At 46.5% G+C, this 21622-nt stretch overlaps 1 protein-coding gene across 2 annotated transcripts; it reads left to right on the top strand.

Moving 5' to 3' along the window:
• Positions 1-123: 123 nt before the first annotated feature.
• On the top strand, positions 124-20039 carry LOC118206997 (E3 ubiquitin-protein ligase RNF34-like). Of its 2 annotated transcripts, XM_035380239.1 has the most exons (8): positions 124-234; positions 8702-8920; positions 11291-11686; positions 14497-14559; positions 15256-15457; positions 16564-16593; positions 16928-16969; positions 19177-20039. In XM_035380239.1, exons 1-8 carry the CDS (start codon positions 229-231, stop codon positions 19362-19364), a joined length of 1146 nt encoding a protein of 381 aa, XP_035236130.1. In that variant the 5' UTR covers positions 124-228; the 3' UTR covers positions 19365-20039. The 2 variants fall into 2 exon arrangements, with proteins under 2 accessions (XP_035236130.1, XP_035236131.1); XM_035380240.1 differs by lacking the exon at positions 16928-16969.
• Positions 20040-21622: the final 1583 nt, after the last annotated feature.

Below are 21622 nucleotides of genomic sequence, written 5' to 3'. Positions count from 1 at the left end.
AGCACGGTAATCATGAAAGTAAACGCCCTTCAATGGTGATTGGCTTCTATAGATAGCAGTGCCTGCCGTTCCCCTATGATTGGTGGAAATTGTGTCTGTTACTTTATGTTAGTTCTACTAAGGCACGGGGACTGACGGAAAGCGAAGACGTAATGGAGTGATCCTTGGTGTTCTTGCAATGGTCATCCTATCAATATATTTTGGTAAATTCCACAACCGGGAGTTGCTATGAAGGTAAAGTCATTTTATGTCACATTTACAAATAACGGTTTGCTACGCAGAGGGCGAGAGCTTGTCTGCTGAATGAGCTTCTTTCAACTTTTAATTTAGCTTTGTAGCTTGCTAGCTAGCCCTTTCCTTTTCGGTTAGTTAACGGCACTAACGTATGTCTAGCTGGGTCTATGCTGGCAGCTTTACTATACTGTCAGAGTCACTGGTTAGTCGAATCATACAGCTTGTCCAGTGTTCTGGAACTCGCAATGTGTAGTTATCTATTGTCAGTAGCTAGCTACCTAAGTTCATATAATATTGCAAAATTCGAAAGCTTCTGTTGAAGTCAGATGGAAGAACATACTAACTAACAAGCTTATATTTTAGTGCTGAAGAATTACAAGAAATGTTAGCTGCTTGCTCTCTACTTAGATGTCTTGTAATTTTGCAAGTAACTAGATTGTTAACTGCAAGTCATACTATTTGTAATTGCTGGCTAAGCAATGGCATCATCGAGATTCTCTTGGCTTTCTCTGGAATCACTCAGCCTAACCCACAGTTAGCTACGAGCTGGGTAGTCATCATACTACAAATAGTGTAGCATTACTTTGGCACGAAATTAGGTTGTCATCAGGTAGATAGTAATAAAGCATATCTATACTTTTATACTCTTTGAAAGAGTGAGTTTTTTTTAACCTAGCCTGAAATTATAGTGCGCACGAGCCGACATACGGCTGCGAGCATACAGTTCTGTGCTTCGGTTTTGTCAATGACAACCACAGCTCATGAGCTTGCTAAGTTGCTTAGCGAAAGCATAACAGCGGTCATTGAAGAACACAAATACTCTTGGTAACCTGTGCTAATGCAGTGAGATCACAGTTTATTGCTGCAGTCCGTGATTGAAAGTCTATTTTCGGTAGTTATTGTAACAGAGGCTAACGTACATTGTTTTACACAAGCTCGCAGGCCATTGTCAACTAACTCTAAATTACTTTTCAAGATTTTGTTTATTAAAACAGTGACGGATCAAAGTTTAACACTATTTTTGTTTTAAATGAATCATAATGACATAGATCACCTAATTATCTCAGTGAGGGAAGAAATGTTACCAAGTAGGTGGTGTATTATTTTGTTTCTTAACAGGTTGTACCCTTTCATATATAAATCGTAAGCTAGGTTTTAAACTAGTTTATACTTGAGAAAAATACAAAAACGTCAAGTAAGATCCTGCCATCGTTGTAATGGCGTTGTGCTGACACAGACAGTATCGCTACATTTAACCTCAATGTGTCAGATTACTGACCTATCCGCTGATACAAGGCTACTTCGTGAGCAGTCAGTATATCCCCTTGTTGTTCAAACTCATGTAACAGTAGGTTTTTTATTTTTATAAAAATAGTTAGGCTACTTTATCTAGTCACATGTTAAGTTCAGAGCAGTTGTTCAGGGCAGCATTTCAGTTGTTCAGAGCAGCAGTGGATCAAGTTGCAGGAGTACCCTGGATTGTAAAAAAAAAAAAAAAGAAAAGCCGATATGGACGAACTAATGGATCCCATAATTGTATGTCATCTTTATTTTCCCGGGATACCATTTAATCATTTTAACGCAGACAATCTAAGCCATCATCCTTTCTCTCTATTTGACAAATTGCAACTATAGTTGTTGCTATTGGGTACTGTATGCAGTGCTGTATTTGTTATACAGATCGCCTAATTTGGAATTGCCATGCAACAAAATCAAAAGCATCATTCAACAGTGGATGCTTAGTGGTTTCAAAATCCACCTTCAACACATCCTGTTTCAACAAAGTACATGTGTAGGTGTGTGTGTGCACCTCTGTGCATGAAATTAATTTCATAGTCTTTATAGCCTTTGTTACCATAAATCTGTACCACTGCATTAACTATTTCCAGTGGCCTCAAGGCATCTGATTTTGGCCAGTTGATTTTGCTTATCCAATACATATCACAGCCTTGCATGATAAATCTTATAATAGCTCGTTTGATTGATAAGGTTTTTTTTTTTTTTTTTGAAAAAAGATTGTTTGCATTACTCTCTGTTGTGTGCAACTGGTGACATGAAGAGTTGAGAAAAAGTTGATGGTTCACCCACAATTGCAGTTGTCAACGACTTCAGTTCCAGTGATGCTTTGGTCCAAGTCTTTGATCTGAATTTGTTTACATGACTTGTGTGTGTGTGTGACGTTTTGGCATCTTATGATGCCCAAAAGCCCCAGGACCACGTGCGTCCATGCGTACATTGCTGTGTTGCAAGCTTATTGTCTATAAAGCCAGTGTAGGAGATTACGTTTCTAATTTCCAGTGAAGAATCTTGAGGCATGACTCATAGGTATGGCAGGGGTAAATATGCTAAATGGCATAGATAGGCTGAGACAGTCATTTATCTGGGTCAGCATGCAGTCAAACTTATAGAGTTTGAAGTCAGCCCTCGGTGTAAATATAACCCAACAAAAATTTTAGTTTTTGCCGTTGACTGTTAGATTTTGCTCATTGCCACAAAATGACAGTCGGCACTGTGGCTGAACGCACAGTGTTTTCCTAATGGTAGGCCATCCCCCCGCAGTGCTTTCTCCGGTCTCTAGCAGCCACTGGCTCACATTTCTATGCTTCAAGTGTAGAAGAAAATGCAACAGCAATTCCCTCAACAGGAAGGCATTACTGTAGAAGACACGCCATTTTAAAAATAGCTCTTACCATGATTTATGCAGAGTTCAGTAAACAATTGGAGGCATATTTTTGGTCATGGGTTGAGAATTTTACTTCATAGTAGTCCAACTAAAAGGCTACAACATTGTCGCTGTTTTCTAGGCTCATCATTTGCATTACATTCCAATTTCAGTTTGTTAAATTATTGAAAAAATCACAAAAAACTCAATGTTTGTGTTATTTAATTCTAAAAATGAGCTATGTAAAAACCGTGGTGTATTTATACACACAGTAGTCTCATGTGCTTGGGTCCACTTTATTAAGGGGGAACGTCACCTTACGATGAAACATTTTATAGTAAATAGCCCCGTGAACTGGTGGGGGAAAATGACAACATTTTCAACATGCCGATCTTCTCCTTATGTATCTCCCATCTTGGAGTAATGCATCTAGGCCTATGTATAGTGTCACAGTGGAAGCCACACCCAAATTTTCCCTAAGAATAAGAGGAGTTTCATCCCAATAACATCATTACCTCAAAAGGTCATAATTATTTTTTCAGATAACAGATGAAAGGTTTGGCTTTGACACATGAAATACCGATCACATCAGTTATTCTGAGGGCAATACAAAACATAATAAATTATGATTTTTGGGTGGCGTTCCCCTTTAATGCTAGGGAACCTCTTGTTGCTTTATCATTTGAGTGTAAGCTGGCTCTGCTATCTAATTGTATGGTTGACTGAATGCATTATTACCTTCCTATTTATACCCAACTGCAGGATAGTACTCAGGTGTTAGATACAATGTGGCCTCTGTATGCCTGTGACAATGCATAGATTTTGTGCATAGAATTGAGTTATCCAGTCAAACGGTAGTAAACATAGCTTGTTGTATGGTCTTGGGGGGCAGATGTGTCATGGCTGGTATTAAAATTTGAAATAAAGTAGTTTAGCAGCATGGCCCTCATTGTAGGTTTCTTATTTTACTATAGGACCCAATTTACGGGTGGGATGAGGGGGGTTACAACCCCCCCAAATATTACAGAACAGACCATATAACCCCCCTCACCCCCCCCCAGTAATATAGCATGACGATGAGAAAAATAGTTTCATATAATAAAGATGGGTATTTCATGATGGGATTTAAATATACTGAAGGCTGGGTGTTTGTCACGGAAGTCGCAGGTACCACGGATTTCTTGACTTTCTCCATTTTTTTCAATTTCCGCGATATCCTCTGGTTTACTGTTTTCTGTGATTTTTTTTTTTTTTTGAAACTTCAAGCACTTATTGTTGCTACAGTTGCAAACATATCCCACTGCTGCGCATGAGATGTATTAATGAATCAGAAATCTGTAGTATTTTCCCCTTAGTATTCATCAGAAATGATCATTTCACAGCTGTTCTTAAAAAAATAAAAAATAATAAATTCTCCCAGGGGGCATGCCTACAGAGTCTCCCCTACAAGGCTGAAGTTCTTGGGGTCCATGCATTTTTCAGCACCCCCAATATTCAAACTATAGTTTAAACCCTTGACCTTTATGAAATGAGTTCTTTGTTGCATGGTATTGCATGCTGTGTAAATATTTCAGTGTCTTGCAGTATCGCTGCTGTGGCTGAAATGCAGCTGAACAGTGGGTCCTGTTGTAGAGACCTCCTGATTGACACAGCTCCAAATGTGAGGGGTGGGAGACTGTGGCTATTTCTCTGTGTCTGTCTCATTTTAAAATTTGGTTTTGTTCAGGGAATGCCACAGGCTTATTGCTACCCTCTAAACGATTCTGAGATGTTTACTTGTCCTGAGCGGGCATGGTCATTTGGAATCTGTCAAAACCCATACAAAGTAGGAGAAGTCTCGCACTGATAAATATGTCTCATTAAGCAGGTAAATATTGCATATTTGCTGTTATTGAAACTGCCAGTCAGATTTTAATATCCCAGGAGAGGCTATAAGAGCATAACCGTTTTTGACTTTATTACTGTAACAAACCAAGAAAACACTCTGATAATATTTGATTTAGTCTCATCTCATTCATCACGTTTTGAAAAAAAAATGTGTCTGCTGCTACCCCAAGAGTACATCTGCATTTATACTCAAAATGGGATTGTTTACTTTCAGATTGGCGTTTGTAACGCAAACTGAGTGGCTTTCTTTAAATTTGTTGGCCAATGTGAAGGTGATGGACATATCACCTGCGGCACATAGATTGCTTGCGTTATTGGTGACACACACTTTGCTCTCTTCAGAAACACAGAAGACAGACAGCGTGACTTAATTTCTTATGTACATTTTATGCTGATCTCACCTGAAGTTTTAGGGCATCGTGTGTTTCAGGGGTTGGAGCCCTGGGCTCTCTTTAACTGAGTTGGGAATAATCGCCTGTGTGCTCCAACTTCATACAGAACTATGTGGCTTTACTGTGCCTCCATTGTGAAAGAGCCTAATGTGATGGTGACGTCTCCATTTAAAGTGTGACTTAATTTTCCAGCCATTTCCAGGACTTTATTTGCAGAATACCACAGTACTGCGCTCTTTAAAAAGCAGTCTGAACCAAACTCCAGCAACTAGAATGAACCTGTGGATGTTTCTTTTTTTGGGAAAATTCTGTGACTTAGCCTATAGCGTGCCTCTGTTTGATGGCAGCAGTCAGGTTTGTTTCATTGCTGGCTATCAAAGAACAACCTGCATGCCAAGGATTAGGTTCAGGCCTACTGGGGCCCTGCTGTGTTTTCTGGTTTTGGTTTCAGATAAATCTTTAATGGCTTTGGGTTTAAGAGAAACATAAATGTATTCATCGCTGAGCTGTCGTGTATCATATGAAGCAGTGGTTCCTGTTGTAATGATGCACCCATGGCCTGACACAGCATCCTGAATGTGCCAGTACTGACTGGCTGGCAACCCCTAGGGTGACACGTAATTGGCTGTAGCGTTATCCAGTAGGGGAGGGTTTCCGGCGGCAACCTCTGGCTGATTGGTTGCCTATAGTCTCCCTGCCCCAGCTGTGCATGAAGAGTGCTCTTAGGTAGTGACGGTGCAGCTCTGCAGGTGGATTGCAGAGTGGGGAAAGAAGCTGCAGCAGGCAGCACACACTTGGAAGCGCACACTTGCCCCACTCTCTTGAACTGATGCAGGATTTTTCATTGAAGGGCCAATGAGTGAAGGCCAATGAATGGGCCCGTATGTGAGATTGAACAGGTTGACAGATGATGGTTATCCAGGTAAGCATCAGTGAGACGGGAGGTGCAGCTGGGGTCATCGCTAGGACCAGGTCGCCATTCAGCGGCACGGGACGAATCATTTCCTGTTGCTGTTCCGTCCTATTTCCGTGACTTAGTTCCTCCATTGATTTCCAGAGAGCTAGGCTAATTAAGGCCATAGGAGAAAAGCTCAGCCCGTGGCATGGACCCAGCTTCGCCAGAACGGTAACGTCTGTTATTCTAAAGTCTCTCCGCTGCCATGACCGCGTCTGTTATTATGGGATGGAGTGTTGCTGTAGGTTTTGCCTGAGCCCTCACAGCACGTTTGGAAGGGCGGTGTGTGGCGTCCCCTCGGGACAGGCAGAGGTTTGCATTTTTAATGCGCCGCTCGGCTTTGATCCTCCGCGCGCGGTCCCCGGCGGAACCCGGAACGGGTCTGTCCTGTCCCGCTTCGAGGGGCGCCTCTGCAGTGAACCCCCTGTCCTAGGAGAGGGGGAGGGGGGGGAGGCTGTGGTGACAGAAGCAGAGTAAACCCGTGACCGCGGTGGCAGTACGGTAGAGGCGAAAAGAGCAGTCTGAAGCGCGGCGCTGTTCTGTCAGCCTGTTTGAGAGAAAGAGGCGGCCCAGAGACTGATGCGCTGAAGGCCGGTGGCGGGCTTACCGCCGGTCTGTGCTCCCGGCTGGGCCGCGCCCGGGCTCCCCCCCCGTACCGCGCGCGGTACAGCACGGAGCGTTCCCGCGGGCAGAGAGGCGCCGGGGGGGACCCGCACGGGACGCGCGATCGCGGCGCCTCCCCACTCCTCCCGCTCCGGAGCAGCTGATGCTGACAGAGCGCTGATTGTTTGCGGCGTGAGGCGGGGACGAGTGGAGTGTGCGAAAAGCAAAACACAAATCAGTCAGCAACAGTTTGGCAGCCTCCTCCTCCAGCACAGTGAACACGTTGATTGCGGCTCCTTCGGTGTCCTTTTTTGCTGGTGTTTCTGTGCTGCTGCTGCACTGGCTGTACGGAAACAGGAAGCTTAGCTCTTCACCTTACATAAATACATAAATACACTTTTCCCTTTTATCTGCCTGCTGTTAATAATACCAGTGGGAAAATGTGGCTCCGCCAAAGACTCGATTGGCTGGAACTGCAGGTCGGGATAGTTGGGAAAAGTTTGGCAAGGTCAGGAAGCTGGGTGGCTTCGCCCTGCCTCCTGCCGGTTGTGAAGAGCGGGCGGACGGACGGGCGCGGACGGACGGGGCGCGGGCGGAGGGACGGGCGCGGGCGGAGGGTCGGGCGCGGGCGGAGGGTTGGGCACGGGCGGACGGATGGGGCGTGGGGGGGCGGCGGCGCCGGCCCTACCTCACGCCGCGCAGGTAATCGCTCCATCGGGGAGCCGGCTGCCGTCGCTGGCCCGGCTCATCAGCCCGTTGCCCGTGAGGCTTTCTCATTAAGTCCCGCTGTGTGGATCGCAGGGGATTAATATCCGGTCTCCATGAGACCGCCCGCTATTTTTAGAGCGCGCCTGTTTGTACCGCTCGCAACGTCCCAAAAGCGCGCGCTATTATTTCCCAGAAACAATGTTGGGACGGAGTTTGAACAACCAGCCAAGCAGGTTATCGGAACACCTAGGCTAAGTCATGCAGTGTGAGAGGCTTCACACAATGGTGGTCATACACAATGTTTGTGAATGATTATTTGTATATGTACTGTACATATATACAGTATGTGTGTGTGTTTGTGTGTCTATATACATTTATTAGTTACACCCATCTAGTAGCCTACTGGTTAGGACCCCCCTTTGCCTCCAAAACAGCCTGAATTCTTTGTGGCATGGATTCAACAAAGTGCTGCAGTTCCTGCAAAATTTCTGCATTCATACTGCAAACCTCCCATTCCAATTTTAACCCAAAGGTGTTCTATTCAATTGAGTTCTGGGGGCTGTGCAGGCCAATGGAGTCAACTGAAATCAGTGTAATATTCATGGAAGTGAGCGTTATGGTGTTAAGGGGCCTAATGTGCACCAAGAAAACATTCCCCTCACTAGTACACTACCACCGCTAGCCTGGACCGTTAACACAAGGCAGGGCGCATCCACGGATTCATACTGTTTACACAAAATTCTGCCCCTACCTACGTGCCTGCATGACCAATTCTGCATGTCACAGCAAAAACGCCACTGTAGTCCATCCACTTCGTGGTTGAGCATGTGTAATCAGAGATTCTGTTAGCTTGGACTAGTTTGCCCGGTCTCCACTGGCCGCTATCATTAACAAGTTGTTTTTGCCCACAGAACTTACTGGATGTTTTTTGTGTGAGCTGATCTGATGGTAAAGAGAATCCGAAGGTCTACTGTTAGCAAAACTTGGTCCTTGACTCAGTGCAGTGGGAGAATGAGGCTACGTTCAGATAATCTCATAAAGAGTGCCAATACCACATTATATCAACCTCTAGCTCATATGAACCAATGAGAGAGCGCTCCATATCAGTGCGCTGTGATTGGCTGAAAACGGAACACAAAAGCTCCGCCCATTCTGAGGCGGCGCCAGAAGCCTCACTCTCCCACGGCAGACGTGCCCCCTTGGCTTTGCCTCGCCGACCCCTGACCCCCCTAAAAACCTGTGTGCTTGTGTGACCCTCAGGCTGGGGCCTCGTCCATGTGGGCTTCATGCTGCGGACTGCTGAATGAAGTGATGGGGACCGGGGCGGTGCGCGGACAGCAGCCCGGCTTCGGGGCGGGCGCCGGACCCTTCCGCTTCGCCCCCAGCGCCGGCTACTCCACCTACCCGCCCGCCAGCTCAGGGAGCCCCTGCCTCGTATGCAAGGCCTGCGGCCAGGCCTTCTCCGTCTTCAGGAGGAAGGTGTGTGGAGGGGCGGGGGGGCCGGTGTACATCCCCGTGGCCTCTACCCCGGTATCCGGGGTCACGGAAAGACGCCGTCTAATGCACTCTCATGATGAGGGTTAAGTGGATGCAGGAGAAGTACTCCAATTATGCATCGGTCCTCCCTCGTACATTTCGCTTAACATTTCGTTTTGATAAACCAGGCTAGCTGTCTAAAACAGCCTTGAGTGCCCATAACTGTTTTAAGTGTTCGAAATTGCATAATGAACTGGCCACAAATGTACTCATTTGAACTAGGCTTCATTCAGCTAAGTGTGTATGTGATATGTCTACAGGATTATCTACTATCCACTGTACGGTACTTGCTGTGTTATGGGATACAGTAATGTAATTATTATTTTCTGAATACATTTGCCATGGTAATCGTATTGAAGTTATAATGGATAACTGGAACCTACTGTTAGGAAGATTAAAGGTAAATGTGACATGCCTTCCCTGACAGAAATCGATTGTACTGTAATATATTGTTCATATTTAGATGTCTTGGAAAATATAGTGATAAACATATTTCACAGAAATGTAGTAAATATAGTGATAAACATATTTCACAGAAATGTAGTAAATCACAATATTTCCAAGCAGCAGAAATGTTTATATTTTCCATTATAAGTTGACTTGTTTCAAAGGAGTACATTCAATGTATTTTCCAATATATTCCTTTTCTGTTTGGGTTTCACAAGGCATAATTCTTGCCAGATATGAAAAAGCGAGTGTTTCACGCTTGATGATGACTAGGCTGGCAAGCGATGCCGTGGTAACAGACTGACCTGTTGGCCCGCCCCTAAGTTGCCTCAGATACTCGGCGCATTAATGAATAACAGCCGCTGTCCGTTAATGGACTCTCCTGGACAAACTGTGATTTGTGAGTCGTGTAAGAGATTCACAGGGTCAGGTATGGCCATAGGCCTCTGATCACTTGGAGCGCACCACAACCCGTAAACCCCGCCCCTGCATAGAGGCTGCGCATGTCGTCCCGCCCCCTGTCCTGTCACCCCCGGTCCCAGGTGATTTAGTGCGTAGGTCTCGGTCGTTTTTGCATACGATCCCCCTGTGTGCTAAGAGCCAGCCAGGATAAGACGCTGTTGAATATGGGTGAAGGGTTGGGCCACGTGCTCAGACAGGGAGTGGCCCAGTGCAGGGTGGCGCAGTGTAGGGAGGCGACTCATTACACCCCCCCCCATACACACAGGCCCAAGGTGGCCATGTTGGGATGAAGAGAAATACGGAGATTTTGCATCTGGAGCTAAATCATTTATCCAGAGATCTCACAGCTGCAGCTCACACTGTGATGCTTCAGCAGCAGCAGCAGCAGCAGTGAGTGGTGTGCTTCAGAGATATCCATATCATTCTTGAATTGGAGAGTCCTCTAAATGTCATTCGGGGCATATCGCAGAGGCATTGTGCGCTGTATTTGAACAGGCCCTGTGCAGATTAAAGGGTGGGAATAAGTGCTCCAGCTCAGCCGTGTTGCTCATGGCTGTTGGGATGCAGGATGCCTCTTTCCTGGACATTAAAGGCAGCCCGTCACCTGGGGGGGGGAGGTGTGGATCGGCGCCAGTGACGGACAGTCCGTCCCGGCCCCGCGTCTCCTGTGTGATGCGCTTCACCGGGCCATCCGCCGTGCATCCGGCACCTTATCAAACGCCGCCCCCCCGCCCGGCACTCCCGCTGCCCCGCCCCGCCCCGCTCCTGGGCTTACATAAGCCGGTGACGGACAGCCGAGAAGAAAGTTCATCTCTGAGCGTCACCGTCAGGAGTACCGTCAGTCAGTCTGTCAGTCAGTCCCTTCCCAGCCACAGCCCCCCCCCCACCCCCCTCCTCGCCCACCCTTGCTTTTTCCTGGTCGCCATGCCAACGGAACGAGTAATCCCTGGGCATGCATTTATTACCGCTTGACGCCGGTGACATGAAAGAAAGGATCTGCCGCCGGCCCGGTCCGGGCATCTGGAGATAACGGGACGCGGATACGCGTCGGCTGAGGAACGCTTTAAGATGCTGATTTCTGTCCTTTTAGGGTTTATCTTTAAAAGCCCAGTTTCCAACGCCCACGGCATTCTCACCTGTCTCTCTTTCCACTGAGTGGACCCCGTGGGCTAAATCAAAGGCCAGCCTTTATTAGGCCACTAACAAAGGCTCTGAATAGCTTTGCTAAAAGCCCAATTTAGTAGAGTCATGTAATGAACTACCTGTGTGATATGAGCTCCATTTTGGGAACCCCACTCAAAGCCTGGGCACCTGTACACTGACACCCCTGCTTATCCCTTCCCCCCTCTCTCTCTCTCTCTCTCTCTCTCTCTCCCTCCCTCCCTTTCTCTCTCTCTCGCTCAGCACATCTGCTGCGACTGCAAGAAGAACTTCTGCTCCCTGTGCTCAGTGCTGGCGGAGAACCTGCGCAGGTGCGCCACCTGCCACCTGCTGAAGGGCACGGCCTTCCAGCGGCCGCAGCTGATGCGCCTGCGCGTCAAGGACCTGCGGCAGTACCTGCTGCTGCGCAACATCCCCACCGACACCTGCCGCGAGAAGCAGGACCTGGTGGACCTGGTGCTCTGCCACCAGGGGGCGGACGGCGAGGAGGACCCCGACGCGGCCAGCCTGCACTCCCGCCCCCGCTCCCGCTTCACCCCGCCCCCCTCCACCGTGCGCTCCGCCTCCGAGCAGTCCGCGCTCTCCGCCTCTCAGGGAGAACCCTTCAGCAGGAGCGAAAGCTCAGGGACCACCCTCCAGGTACGTGGGCCGGCCACGCCCCCCACACCTCCCCACCCTGCAGGCATGCGGGCTAGCCACGCCCCCCACACCCTACCCTCCGAGTATGCAGGCTAAGCACACCCCCCCCACCCGCCCTCCGGGTAAACAGATTAACCACACCCGAAATACATAATGAGATGGGCTTTACTTATGGAAGGGGTGCAAATGAAGATGAACGTTGATGACTGATAAAGAAAAATCGCAACTCCTGATTGTAATGCAAAGGCAAATGTACTCCTTACAGTTCACACAGGTGCTGTTCCAGCCGCCATGTCAGTCAGGCTGATGAAGTGTACCTACGCACAAGGTCCCAGATCTCATTTCAACAGGAAATTTTCTTTTGGGGGGAGAGACACTAACAACACCAACCCAATACAAAATTATAATATTTTCCCCAAAGTTAGGGGGGTCCCCCTGTCCCCTCTGGAATCTACGTCCATGCCCGCATGCAATATGTATAAAATACCTGTAGTGCTCATGGTCTTGCATTGGACACCATTTTAGCATTATTTCATTTAAAAACAGAACTACGTCGTCTCCTCTGAACATAGACCATGGCGTCGGCCGCAGTTGCAGTGAGGTCCGGTCCTGTACTGTTATTCCATTCTGTAAATGTGGAATGGTATAGCGTGGTAATGGGGACAGTGGCGGGGGCTCAATGTACGGTGTGTAAATCTTCCCTGTTGCTTATTTTATGTCTCCAGGGCCATTTGTATAATGCTCGTAACAACATGTGGTTCAATAAGTCCATTAAGCATCAATGCTCGGTCTTAAAAAGATGGGAAATGTCTCGATTTCTGCCTCTGGGACCATTTGGTGTTTCAATGTGCCATTTAAAAGGTCTAAATTTGGCTTTTTGATGTGTGGCTATATCAATCTCTCCGTGTAACAGCCATTACAAGGCGGAAATTGTATCAGTGCTCCAGTGAACAGCAGATAATACTGAAAGCTTGTTTTTTTCCCCCCCATTTCCTCTTGATGCTGAGAGTGCACAGAGGGGGTGTCCGTGAGGTGCTCTGATTCTCCAGTACACAGAAAAAACAATTCCTTGTTGAAATTCTCCCTAAGCATGCGGGCACTTTTATTGACAGGGTGCTGGAAGGACTGTATAGTAACTCTCTGTGGGGGGGAAGGGAGGGAGGGGGGGTTGGGCAGCCCAGTACAGCCTAGTACAGCCTACTACCGCCCCCAGAATCCCTGACTGATGTTTCCACTGAGGCCTGAAGGGATTTGCAATTAACTGGAGGACTTTTTGGGACCAGTGTTTCAAATGGATCTTTATTTGATTAGGGGCCCATAAATGCCAAGACAGGCGGGGGGAAGCAGCTCGCGGTGGTGTGGGGGGGGGGGGGGGGGTGGACTCTGAGCAGGACTGAAGCAGGCAGGCCGATGCATTATTAAAAGCAGAGGATGCTGGGACAGCAGGTCCAGCGGGGGAAATGCTCACTGGGGGCAGCATGGAAAGGGGGGCTAGGCTTGGACACATCACGTGTGCATGCAGAGACGTGCGACTGCATATGAGTGTGACTGAGTATGTGTGTGTCTGTGTGCAAGTATACATGTGCGTGTGTGGGTGCATGAGTATATATGCACAATGTTGGTGTGTGCATGCGTGTGTGTGAGGATGTGCAAGCAAGTGTGCAAGTGTTTGTGTGCACACAAGTGCTTGTGTAAGTGAGCGAGTGAGTCCTGCTTCAATGCAGGATTATGTGGTTTTTATGCAGAAAAAATTGCCAAACGACATGTCACACTTTAGCTAGCTTGCTCAAAATGGGTAAATTAAAACAGAAATTGCTCCTAGGGTTTTTAAAATATTATTAGCCTGTGTGGCAAATATTTGTTTTGATCAGAACGCCAAAACATTATTTGTGTCTAATTTCATCCCGCTAAGCCTGCGGTTTCATTTCACTTCTGTTATAGTGTCATAATCAAATTATGAACAACATACAGTTTTTGCGTTGCTATAGGTAGTTTGCATATTAATAGTTATTTTTATCAGAATGCAAATTAATTGGTGTAAAACGCAGATTTTGAAATGTCCAGCATTCCATACGCAGCGTTCCATGGACTAGCGACCACTGGAAAAGGCTTTCACTGAACAGCGGATGGCAGGGAGGTTCTGAGCTTCATCGTTACATGCTGAGGATTGCAGACACATTGTTTTCCACAAGGCTCATTTCCCATTAATCTGCATGCATGGCTGCTGAGGGGAGGAGGTCTGAGGGAGGATTGATCTCCGAAAGGAATCTGATTGCTTCGGTATGGATTGACCAAAAAGGAGGACTACGTCATTCTCAGAGAACCGCGTTTGACGCTGCTGCATTTGGCTGCGCGGATTCACTTTGTTCTATGGTATAGTTCTAACAAAAATCTGTCTGTTCCAATCGGCAAATTACACAGAATTATTAATAGCGAGCCTGGAGGAATCCACTCTAGACACATGTATCCTTGTTACGCAGCCAGCAGATGAACGTGAATGGCATTAGGATGGATTAGGCCGCGTCCTCCACTTCATTCCAGGGTATTTAAATCTCAGGAGTTCAAACGGATCATCAAAGGTGAATGGCTCTATATATACCCCCCGGCGTGCCTGTCAACAGGAAGCTTTTCTGTGAATGGAAGGCAAGGCCGGCAGGATTAGAGTATCGCCTGGCCAATGAAAGCCCGGCGTCTGTAATCGCTGCTAAAACCAGCCTGGCTCGGACCCTCATCCACAGAACATCTTTTAAGCAGCCGTAAGGCCTGGAGGGCTCACGCTGTCTCCCCCCTGCCTTTTGTGTCGACTGCAGGATCAAGGCGATGCCACGTCTCTCTCCCTCTTGAACCTGGAGACTCATGAAAACACGCCAGAGGTGAGGTCACCTTTCCCTAATCCGACGGACTCTCGCTGCTCTCGCGCCGCTGAATTTCAGTGCAGCCGTTACCTTGTTCTTTGTTTCTGGAAAAATCCAAACACACTGAAGGTTTGGGTAATTGCAGTTGAACTGAGTAACATTAGCGCATTATGCTACAGTATTATACCTTTATCATGAGCTGCACCGCGAATATAGTTAAGGTACTGTCAATGATTATCTTTTCTATTTATATGCACATGCTTCACATATCTTCTGATGAAACCATTATGGTGTTCCAATATGAACTGATATGGGCTCCAGTATGAATTAGTATCCAGCTCCTGTGTGAAACAGCATGGGGTTCCATCAATAACCGTTTCAGTATAACCAATATGGGTTGCAGCTGCGCTACTGAACTCCAGGTCCTGCGGGCTGCAGTTTCTACAGGAATTTGCTGCAGCCACGCGCTACACCACCTAATTTTGCTAATTATTCTACCTGCTTGTACGCCCATTACTTAAATCAGGTGACGTAGTGTATTGTTGAAGGAAATACCTGCAGACACTATGGCCATCGGGACCTGGAGTTGAGTAGCCGTCAGTTGGAGCGTGGTTTGGTGTAGGGTTAGGTATTGGTATAGGGTTCCATTATGAACCGCTGTGGGTTTCCGAGGCTTCGTGGCTCGGAGGTCACGCCCCCCTCTCTTCCCCACAGGCCAGCCCGTTGACCCGGAAGCGGGCCCGCGCCTCCCTGTCGGACATCGCCAGCTTAGAAGACATCGAGAACCTGTCCGTCAGGCAGCTGAAGGAGGTCCTCGCCCGCAACTTCGTCAACTATTCGGGCTGCTGCGAGAAGTGGGAGCTGGTGGAGCGCGTGAGCAGGCTGTTCAGAGAGAACGAGCAGAACAGGAAATCCAGTGAGCGGCCCGCCTGACACTCATGCATGTACAGCACTCTCACTGAGTCTTTATCATTAAGGCTTAATGTAAGCATGTACGCTAACATAAGGTTTATGTTCCTGTCGAAGCAGTCCTCTTCGCATGCTGTCATGTTCATAAGTAGCAGTCACCTAATGACATGCTTGTTCACCTCAAATGTGGCCTGCTGGTATTTTAAAATGAGAAACATTGAAAGCAAGCTGCTTCATATCATCAGTGGGTTATTGTGAAACAATACTTTGGATTTGGATGGAAGCGCTTTTCTTTTTGGATGCCATTCTTTTTTCATTCTGTGAAACAGCTGTGCAATCACTACTAAATGAGATGCACCAGTCAAAAAATGCATATGCATGGCTTCAACCTGGGCTCAACAACAAGATATTTATATACACTTGCAACTGTATTTGGAGCCAGTGTCAGATGGTCTGAAGCTTCGCTTTATCAAAGCAAAGTGTTTTCTCCCACCCCACTGACAGCAGTGTATTTAAATCTCGCTGTTGCCTTGGAGATGGTGTGAATAGCAGCCACAGCTCCCAGAATCAGACGGTCTTGTCCAGAAGGTTTGAGGCGTGTAGGATGGGTGATTTGAGGCCGGCACCTACATGAGGGATATGGCTCCAGAGCCATGGAAGCATCTGCGGCCAATCAGGAGCGGCGGTCTGTCTGAGTCCATCGTTCCTGGCTGAAGGAGACCAGATAGATGGAAACGTACTGCTTCACACCGCAATGAGTGAAAGTAGCTGTAGCCGTTAATGGTGTGCGCATCTTTTTGGAACGCCTAGTGCCTCATAACAATGGACAGACAGTAACAATGAGCAGGCTCTCGTGTCACCGCTCGTACTGCAGCCTGCTCGTCTCCTCCCTGCGGTCTGTACCGAGCAGCCTAGCCGCCATCTTGGCTGCACTTATTTGATTTTTACGGCCCCATTGCAACACCAGATTTTACAATTAAAATGCACTGCTCCATTTTTAACCTCAAGCTGGTGGTTATGATCAGAACTGATGACTTTATGAAATGACTAATGATCTTCCGTTGTCTTCGGCAGAGAATCCATTAACTCCTCTCGTTTTTTTTCTTCTTTCAGTGGAAAATGTGAGCAACAGTATAACTGCAGGTAAGACACTTGACATATTGTTTTCTTTGAATCAACCACCCGATAGCCCCTTGTATAAACATTATCTGCACTGTCATTTATAGACGGATGAAAATGCTATCCATTTTCTGAGTGCTTTGGTGTACAATAGATGTGTGTTAGTTCCCACAGAGCTCCCTATGCATGCTGTCTGAGGAACTAGAAGTAATGGAGGACATTTTATGCTTCCCCTATGGGGGTTCTGATTTCTTGGTTTCAGCAAATACTTCACATGGGGGTTTGCAATGAAAGTGAGATGCAGGGACCAGATAAGACAGCCTTATCTAATAACTGTGTTTTACCCCTCCCACAAAAGTGGTTGCCTATCCCCCTCCTATCTGCAATGGTGGACTCGGAGGTAAGAGGCTAATGAATGCACCTGACCGTGCGCTCGGGCCACACCCATGTCTCCATTAGCAGTGTTTGTGACATCATCATCCATATCATTCCACAGCATGAGGTCACTGTGCATGGCAGTGGCAGAAGCATGCGACTCCTCGCAGCGATGCACCATGGGACATTGTGTTCTTCTGTCCTCCCTTTACCTTTCCCTGCTGCAAAGCTTCAGATGCATTTGTGCTCTTTGAGATCCGTCATGTCATTCTTATTGACAGTTTTTAACCGTCGTACCGAATGACTTATGGGCGCGAGTCTGAAATAATCCTATAAAGGAGAAAGAACATAGGGTGAGCCGCTATGTTTAAGTGGCGTTCTGGAGGAGCTCCAAGTCATCGCCCCGGAGTTCATTGTCTTTTTCATGCCAGGAAAATTCCTTTGACATTATGTTTAGAGTTATGGGAACTAGTGAGAGCAGACGAGGAGAACTCTCCGTACAGAATCTATGAGAATCCGGCCAAAAAATGAGCACAACCTAGCGCTACGAGAGCATGGGGGTAACAACTGAACGTATCGGCAGATCCCTACCTCCGCATTCATCTGTATTGCTCCGTTTGTGGGTTCCTTTGGAACTGACGTAGTGCCCAAGGTCTGTGTGTTCCCCGCGTGCCGTCTGGATCTGCTCCTCTCCACCATTAGCACCCCATCAGTGCTTCAGAGCATGTGTCCTACCCTCCCGCCTGCTGCACGGTTGCCCAATTTTGAATTCGCTGTCAATTGTAAGTTTTTGTACATGGAGGAGGTAAGGCCTGGTCAACTCGCATGTGGTGCTATATTCTGGACCTGTGCATTTTTTTGATCGCCCAAAACTCTGGCAAAATTTCGGTGGCTCACTGAAAGTGGTTTTGGGGGCCCAAAGACGCAAGAAGAGCTGAAACGGACAGTGATTGTGATACGCAATATGGCCGCCTAACCACGTGAGCCCTCGACTTGAGCTTCTGTCTGGCTGTGGACACCAGCACGTTATGACCTGTTGGGTTTCTGGAGACAGAGTCATTCACTGAGGCGATGGAAGACGCTGCACAATGATTAATAATGGGCCCCTGACAGGTTTAGTGGCTCACTTATTGTTATGATGCATTTCGACTTCCTTGCAGAAGATTCTGCGACCCTCATTTTTTGGGGATGTATACATTCATTGGAATAATACGTTTGCAGGATGCATGAAGTGCGGCATTCTCATTGAAAGGCAGAAATTTAGATCACAAGGCTTCCGTGGCCTTGTTACCTACATACAGCACACAGCCCATCCGGAGGTCCTGCGATCCTTGGCCTCGGAGAAGTAGATTAAGTGCTAAATGGTGAATTAATATTGTCGGCTACCTGCAGGGGATGCATAATAAATGAACAACTCCTGCATAATTAGATTTTGGACAGAATTCTTATTATACGTTGTACATATTATATTTGAATACAATTTGTCCATTTATACAACTGACATAATTGACCCAATTAAAGTAGAGTACCTTGCTTAATGGTACTCTACATTAATTACAGTAGAATTCCCTTCCCACCTGGCAACTGAACCAACAATCTCCAGATGTTCACCCAGCTGTTTGGTCACTATGCCGCACTGTCGTTCATGTTGACTGTAAACTGAAATTGCTGCAGTAGGTGAATGGTCTACCTCTCTGCCATTTGTACAGCAATGCAGTGTCTGTCAGTGTCTGACAATCACTGTGCTTCCTCTGCAAAAGGTCAACATTACCACAGGGCTCGCTACAGAAAAAGGAAAAATAAATATCAGCGCCAGACAGAATAATATCAAGTTGATGACATAGAAGTTTGAAGACATGTTATGCAGCTGGTTTTCATTTCCTGTGTAAGAATGGCGATATTTCTCAAAAAAATAAATAAATAAATAAAATGTTATTGTTTATGTGGTGGTGGAGGGTGGTAGATTTCTGTGAGTCTCAGCTTCTCAGGATATTTGTCTCAGAAACCAGACAAATGGGGACACGTCATCCTCTTAATGTTCAATAGCTTCTTTTAGCCTCCTTTGAGTTATTAGAGGAAAAGTGTGTTCTGGGAAAGGGAACCCCAGGATCAGAAGGCGGGGCGCTGATAAACACTAGCGGAGGGAGGCGGCTTCGTCCCGCAGATGTGGGGAGGATGTGACTGGGGCGGATGTGTGACCCTCCTGCTCTCCGTCCCTCTTTGCTTTCGCAGACGGCGAGAGGCTGCCGCTGACCAACAGCGAGGACAACCTGTGCCGGATCTGCATGGACGCGGTGATCGACTGCGTGCTGCTGGAGTGCGGTCACATGGTCACCTGCACCAAGTGCGGCAAGCGGATGAGCGAGTGCCCCATCTGCAGGCAGTACGTGGTGCGCGCCGTGCACGTCTTCAAGTCCTAACGCCGCCGCCAACGCCCCGGCTCCTCCTCCGCTCCTCCGCTCCTCCGCTCCTCCTCTCCTCTGCTCCTCCGCTCCTCCTCTCCTCCACTTCTCTGCTCCTCATCTCTCCAGTCTGGACAGTCACGGGCCATACTGTGAAGCCGCCCTTTTTTTTTTCTTTTTTTCTTTTCTTTTTTATGAACTCACAGCTCCAGAGTGTATTTTTGAATTTATTTTACAAAATTATTTTTTCATCTTGCATCAGCTCATGTCATCTACATTTATATTCTGATAACGTGATGCTCAAAGGGATTTTGATTTTTTTAAAATAATGATTTCTTACATTTTGTTTTTTATGCAACGGTTTTTTTTTTGTGAGTACCACCATGTACTGCTTAATGGGAACAAGAAATCTCTGTGCTTGTAAACACTACATGCAGCAGGGCCTTTGCTCCAAACTACATTCCACATTTTTTGCATAACTGCATTCCACTGCAATTTATTTCTGACTTCTGACTTGTTTCCAGTTATCACCGACGTGTTCTTTTGACACGTCAACTTTAATTTGAATGTGGGCTGTACAATCATATGCGCAATGATTAAACAAAAAAAAAAGATGAAGAAAAAAGTGATTTAATCCTTGCTGTCTGAGGAACTGCATCACCACTAAAAAAAATAATTGTAGCATTTGTAGAGCTGAGCACTACCTGAATGAGCTGCAGAGAACTGCGGTAACTCTGTTTTATCGAATACGTACTGTACTAGAGCAGAGGGGGTGTCGTGAATTAGGTGCCAAATGTAGGAACGTGCGAGAGCAGAAGCGTCTCTCTCTCCGCGTTCTCTTTCTGCGTAGGCGCGGCTTTTAATTAGCACGTCATGGGTTTCCCATGTCTTCAGTTCTAGTGTCAGAGACCTGCACTCTACCAAACAAGGTTAACCCACACCCCATGAGGTTAAAAAAAAACAAAAACCTGCGTTTCTACCTTTACAGTCAAAATGTATACAGATTAATTCTGTAGGCGTATGCCTGTTTGGCCAGGCTGAAAATAGCCACCCAAGGCCAGGTTGTCTGGTAAACTCGATATCAGAACAGCAATATTTCAGATTTTTTGTGCCCCCTTGTAACTGTTCACCGTCGTGTTCTTCTTCAACACTGCGAGTGTTGAAATAAAAAAGGAGAAAACGGGTGCTAAGTATATTCAAGTATTTTCCCTTCTGTTTGAGATTATCTTACACTACATATCTTTAACTCTGTTGTGGATGTGCTTTTATGAAATATTTTTTCAAGTGGGAGTAAAACCTTGAAATGTGTTTTACGTTAAATTAAGAGTAACACATAGAACTAACAAATATCAAAGATGATCTATCTGCAAGTTTATTACTCACGCTTGTGGTACATAGAACTATATATAGAGGAAAAGTGAATTGCTGTACAGTTGCATATAATGTTTCATATCACTAACTATGAGATGTATATATCTATATTTTTTTCCATTTGCTTTGAATGTTTAATATCTGATTTTTGAAAATGTCCCTCAGATTGACTTAGTTTATTATCACGGTAAAATTGTACTGCTCACTGGTTGAAATGTTGCCACCTTTTTTTTTTTTTTTTAATGCTCGGTCAGTGGGTCTGCAAATGAAAAGCAGATGTTACAGAAGCTGGGGTGTACCCCCCTTTCTCCAATTCCGTCTTTACTTTTATGCTTCTGCTGTTAACCTTCACACAGTTTTCGGTTATTTACCAGTTTCTCACCCCTGTCCTGCTCTGGGCTGGCTATCCGATATCAAACGTCTTCATGTACCGAGCACTATGCCGTGGACGACGGTGTCATTGTATGCTGCTATTTCTCTAAAGATGTCACGTGCAGGCGAACTCCACGACAGAGCAGGCTTCGGACGAGACGCCCCCCATGAAATGTGTATTTTAAGCAAACAGTTTGCGAGGTCTAGTCTTTGTATTTTGGAATGTTGAACTTTTTATTTTGGTAATTTAAAAAAAAAAAAAAAGAAATGAAAAGAAAAAAAGACTTTAATAAAAATACAGTACCTTGGGTAATTACAGTATTTCCTGTCATCTCTTCATTCCGAACAGTCGCGGTAACCGTGGTAAGTTTGGTCACACACATCACACTTGGAATCTGTTGGCTGAACACAACCGAAAGGGGCAACGCGTTCTGTTTTTGTTTTCCCTGTGCGCTGTCCTGTTTGATATATCGACTGCAAAGGAAGCCCTGGAGCTGTTTTTCCCCCGTGCACAAACCTGGCAGCTGTTTCAT

This window comes from Anguilla anguilla, chromosome 10 (assembly GCF_013347855.1).
Source record: "Anguilla anguilla isolate fAngAng1 chromosome 10, fAngAng1.pri, whole genome shotgun sequence".
Classification (NCBI taxonomy): domain Eukaryota; kingdom Metazoa; phylum Chordata; class Actinopteri; order Anguilliformes; family Anguillidae; genus Anguilla; species Anguilla anguilla.
The sequence above is the reverse complement of the archived record's forward strand: the minus strand, read 5'-3'. Positions and strand labels throughout refer to the sequence as shown.

Excerpts from the sequence above, each read along its gene's own strand:
- LOC118206997 (XM_035380239.1), top strand. Across the intron at positions 11,687-14,496 it reads GCTCAGGGACCACCCTCCAG|GATCAAGGCGATGCCACGTC; the intron begins GTACGTGGGCCG and ends TGTCGACTGCAG. Across the intron at positions 15,458-16,563 it reads CGAGCAGAACAGGAAATCCA|TGGAAAATGTGAGCAACAGT; the intron begins GTGAGCGGCCCG and ends TTCTTCTTTCAG.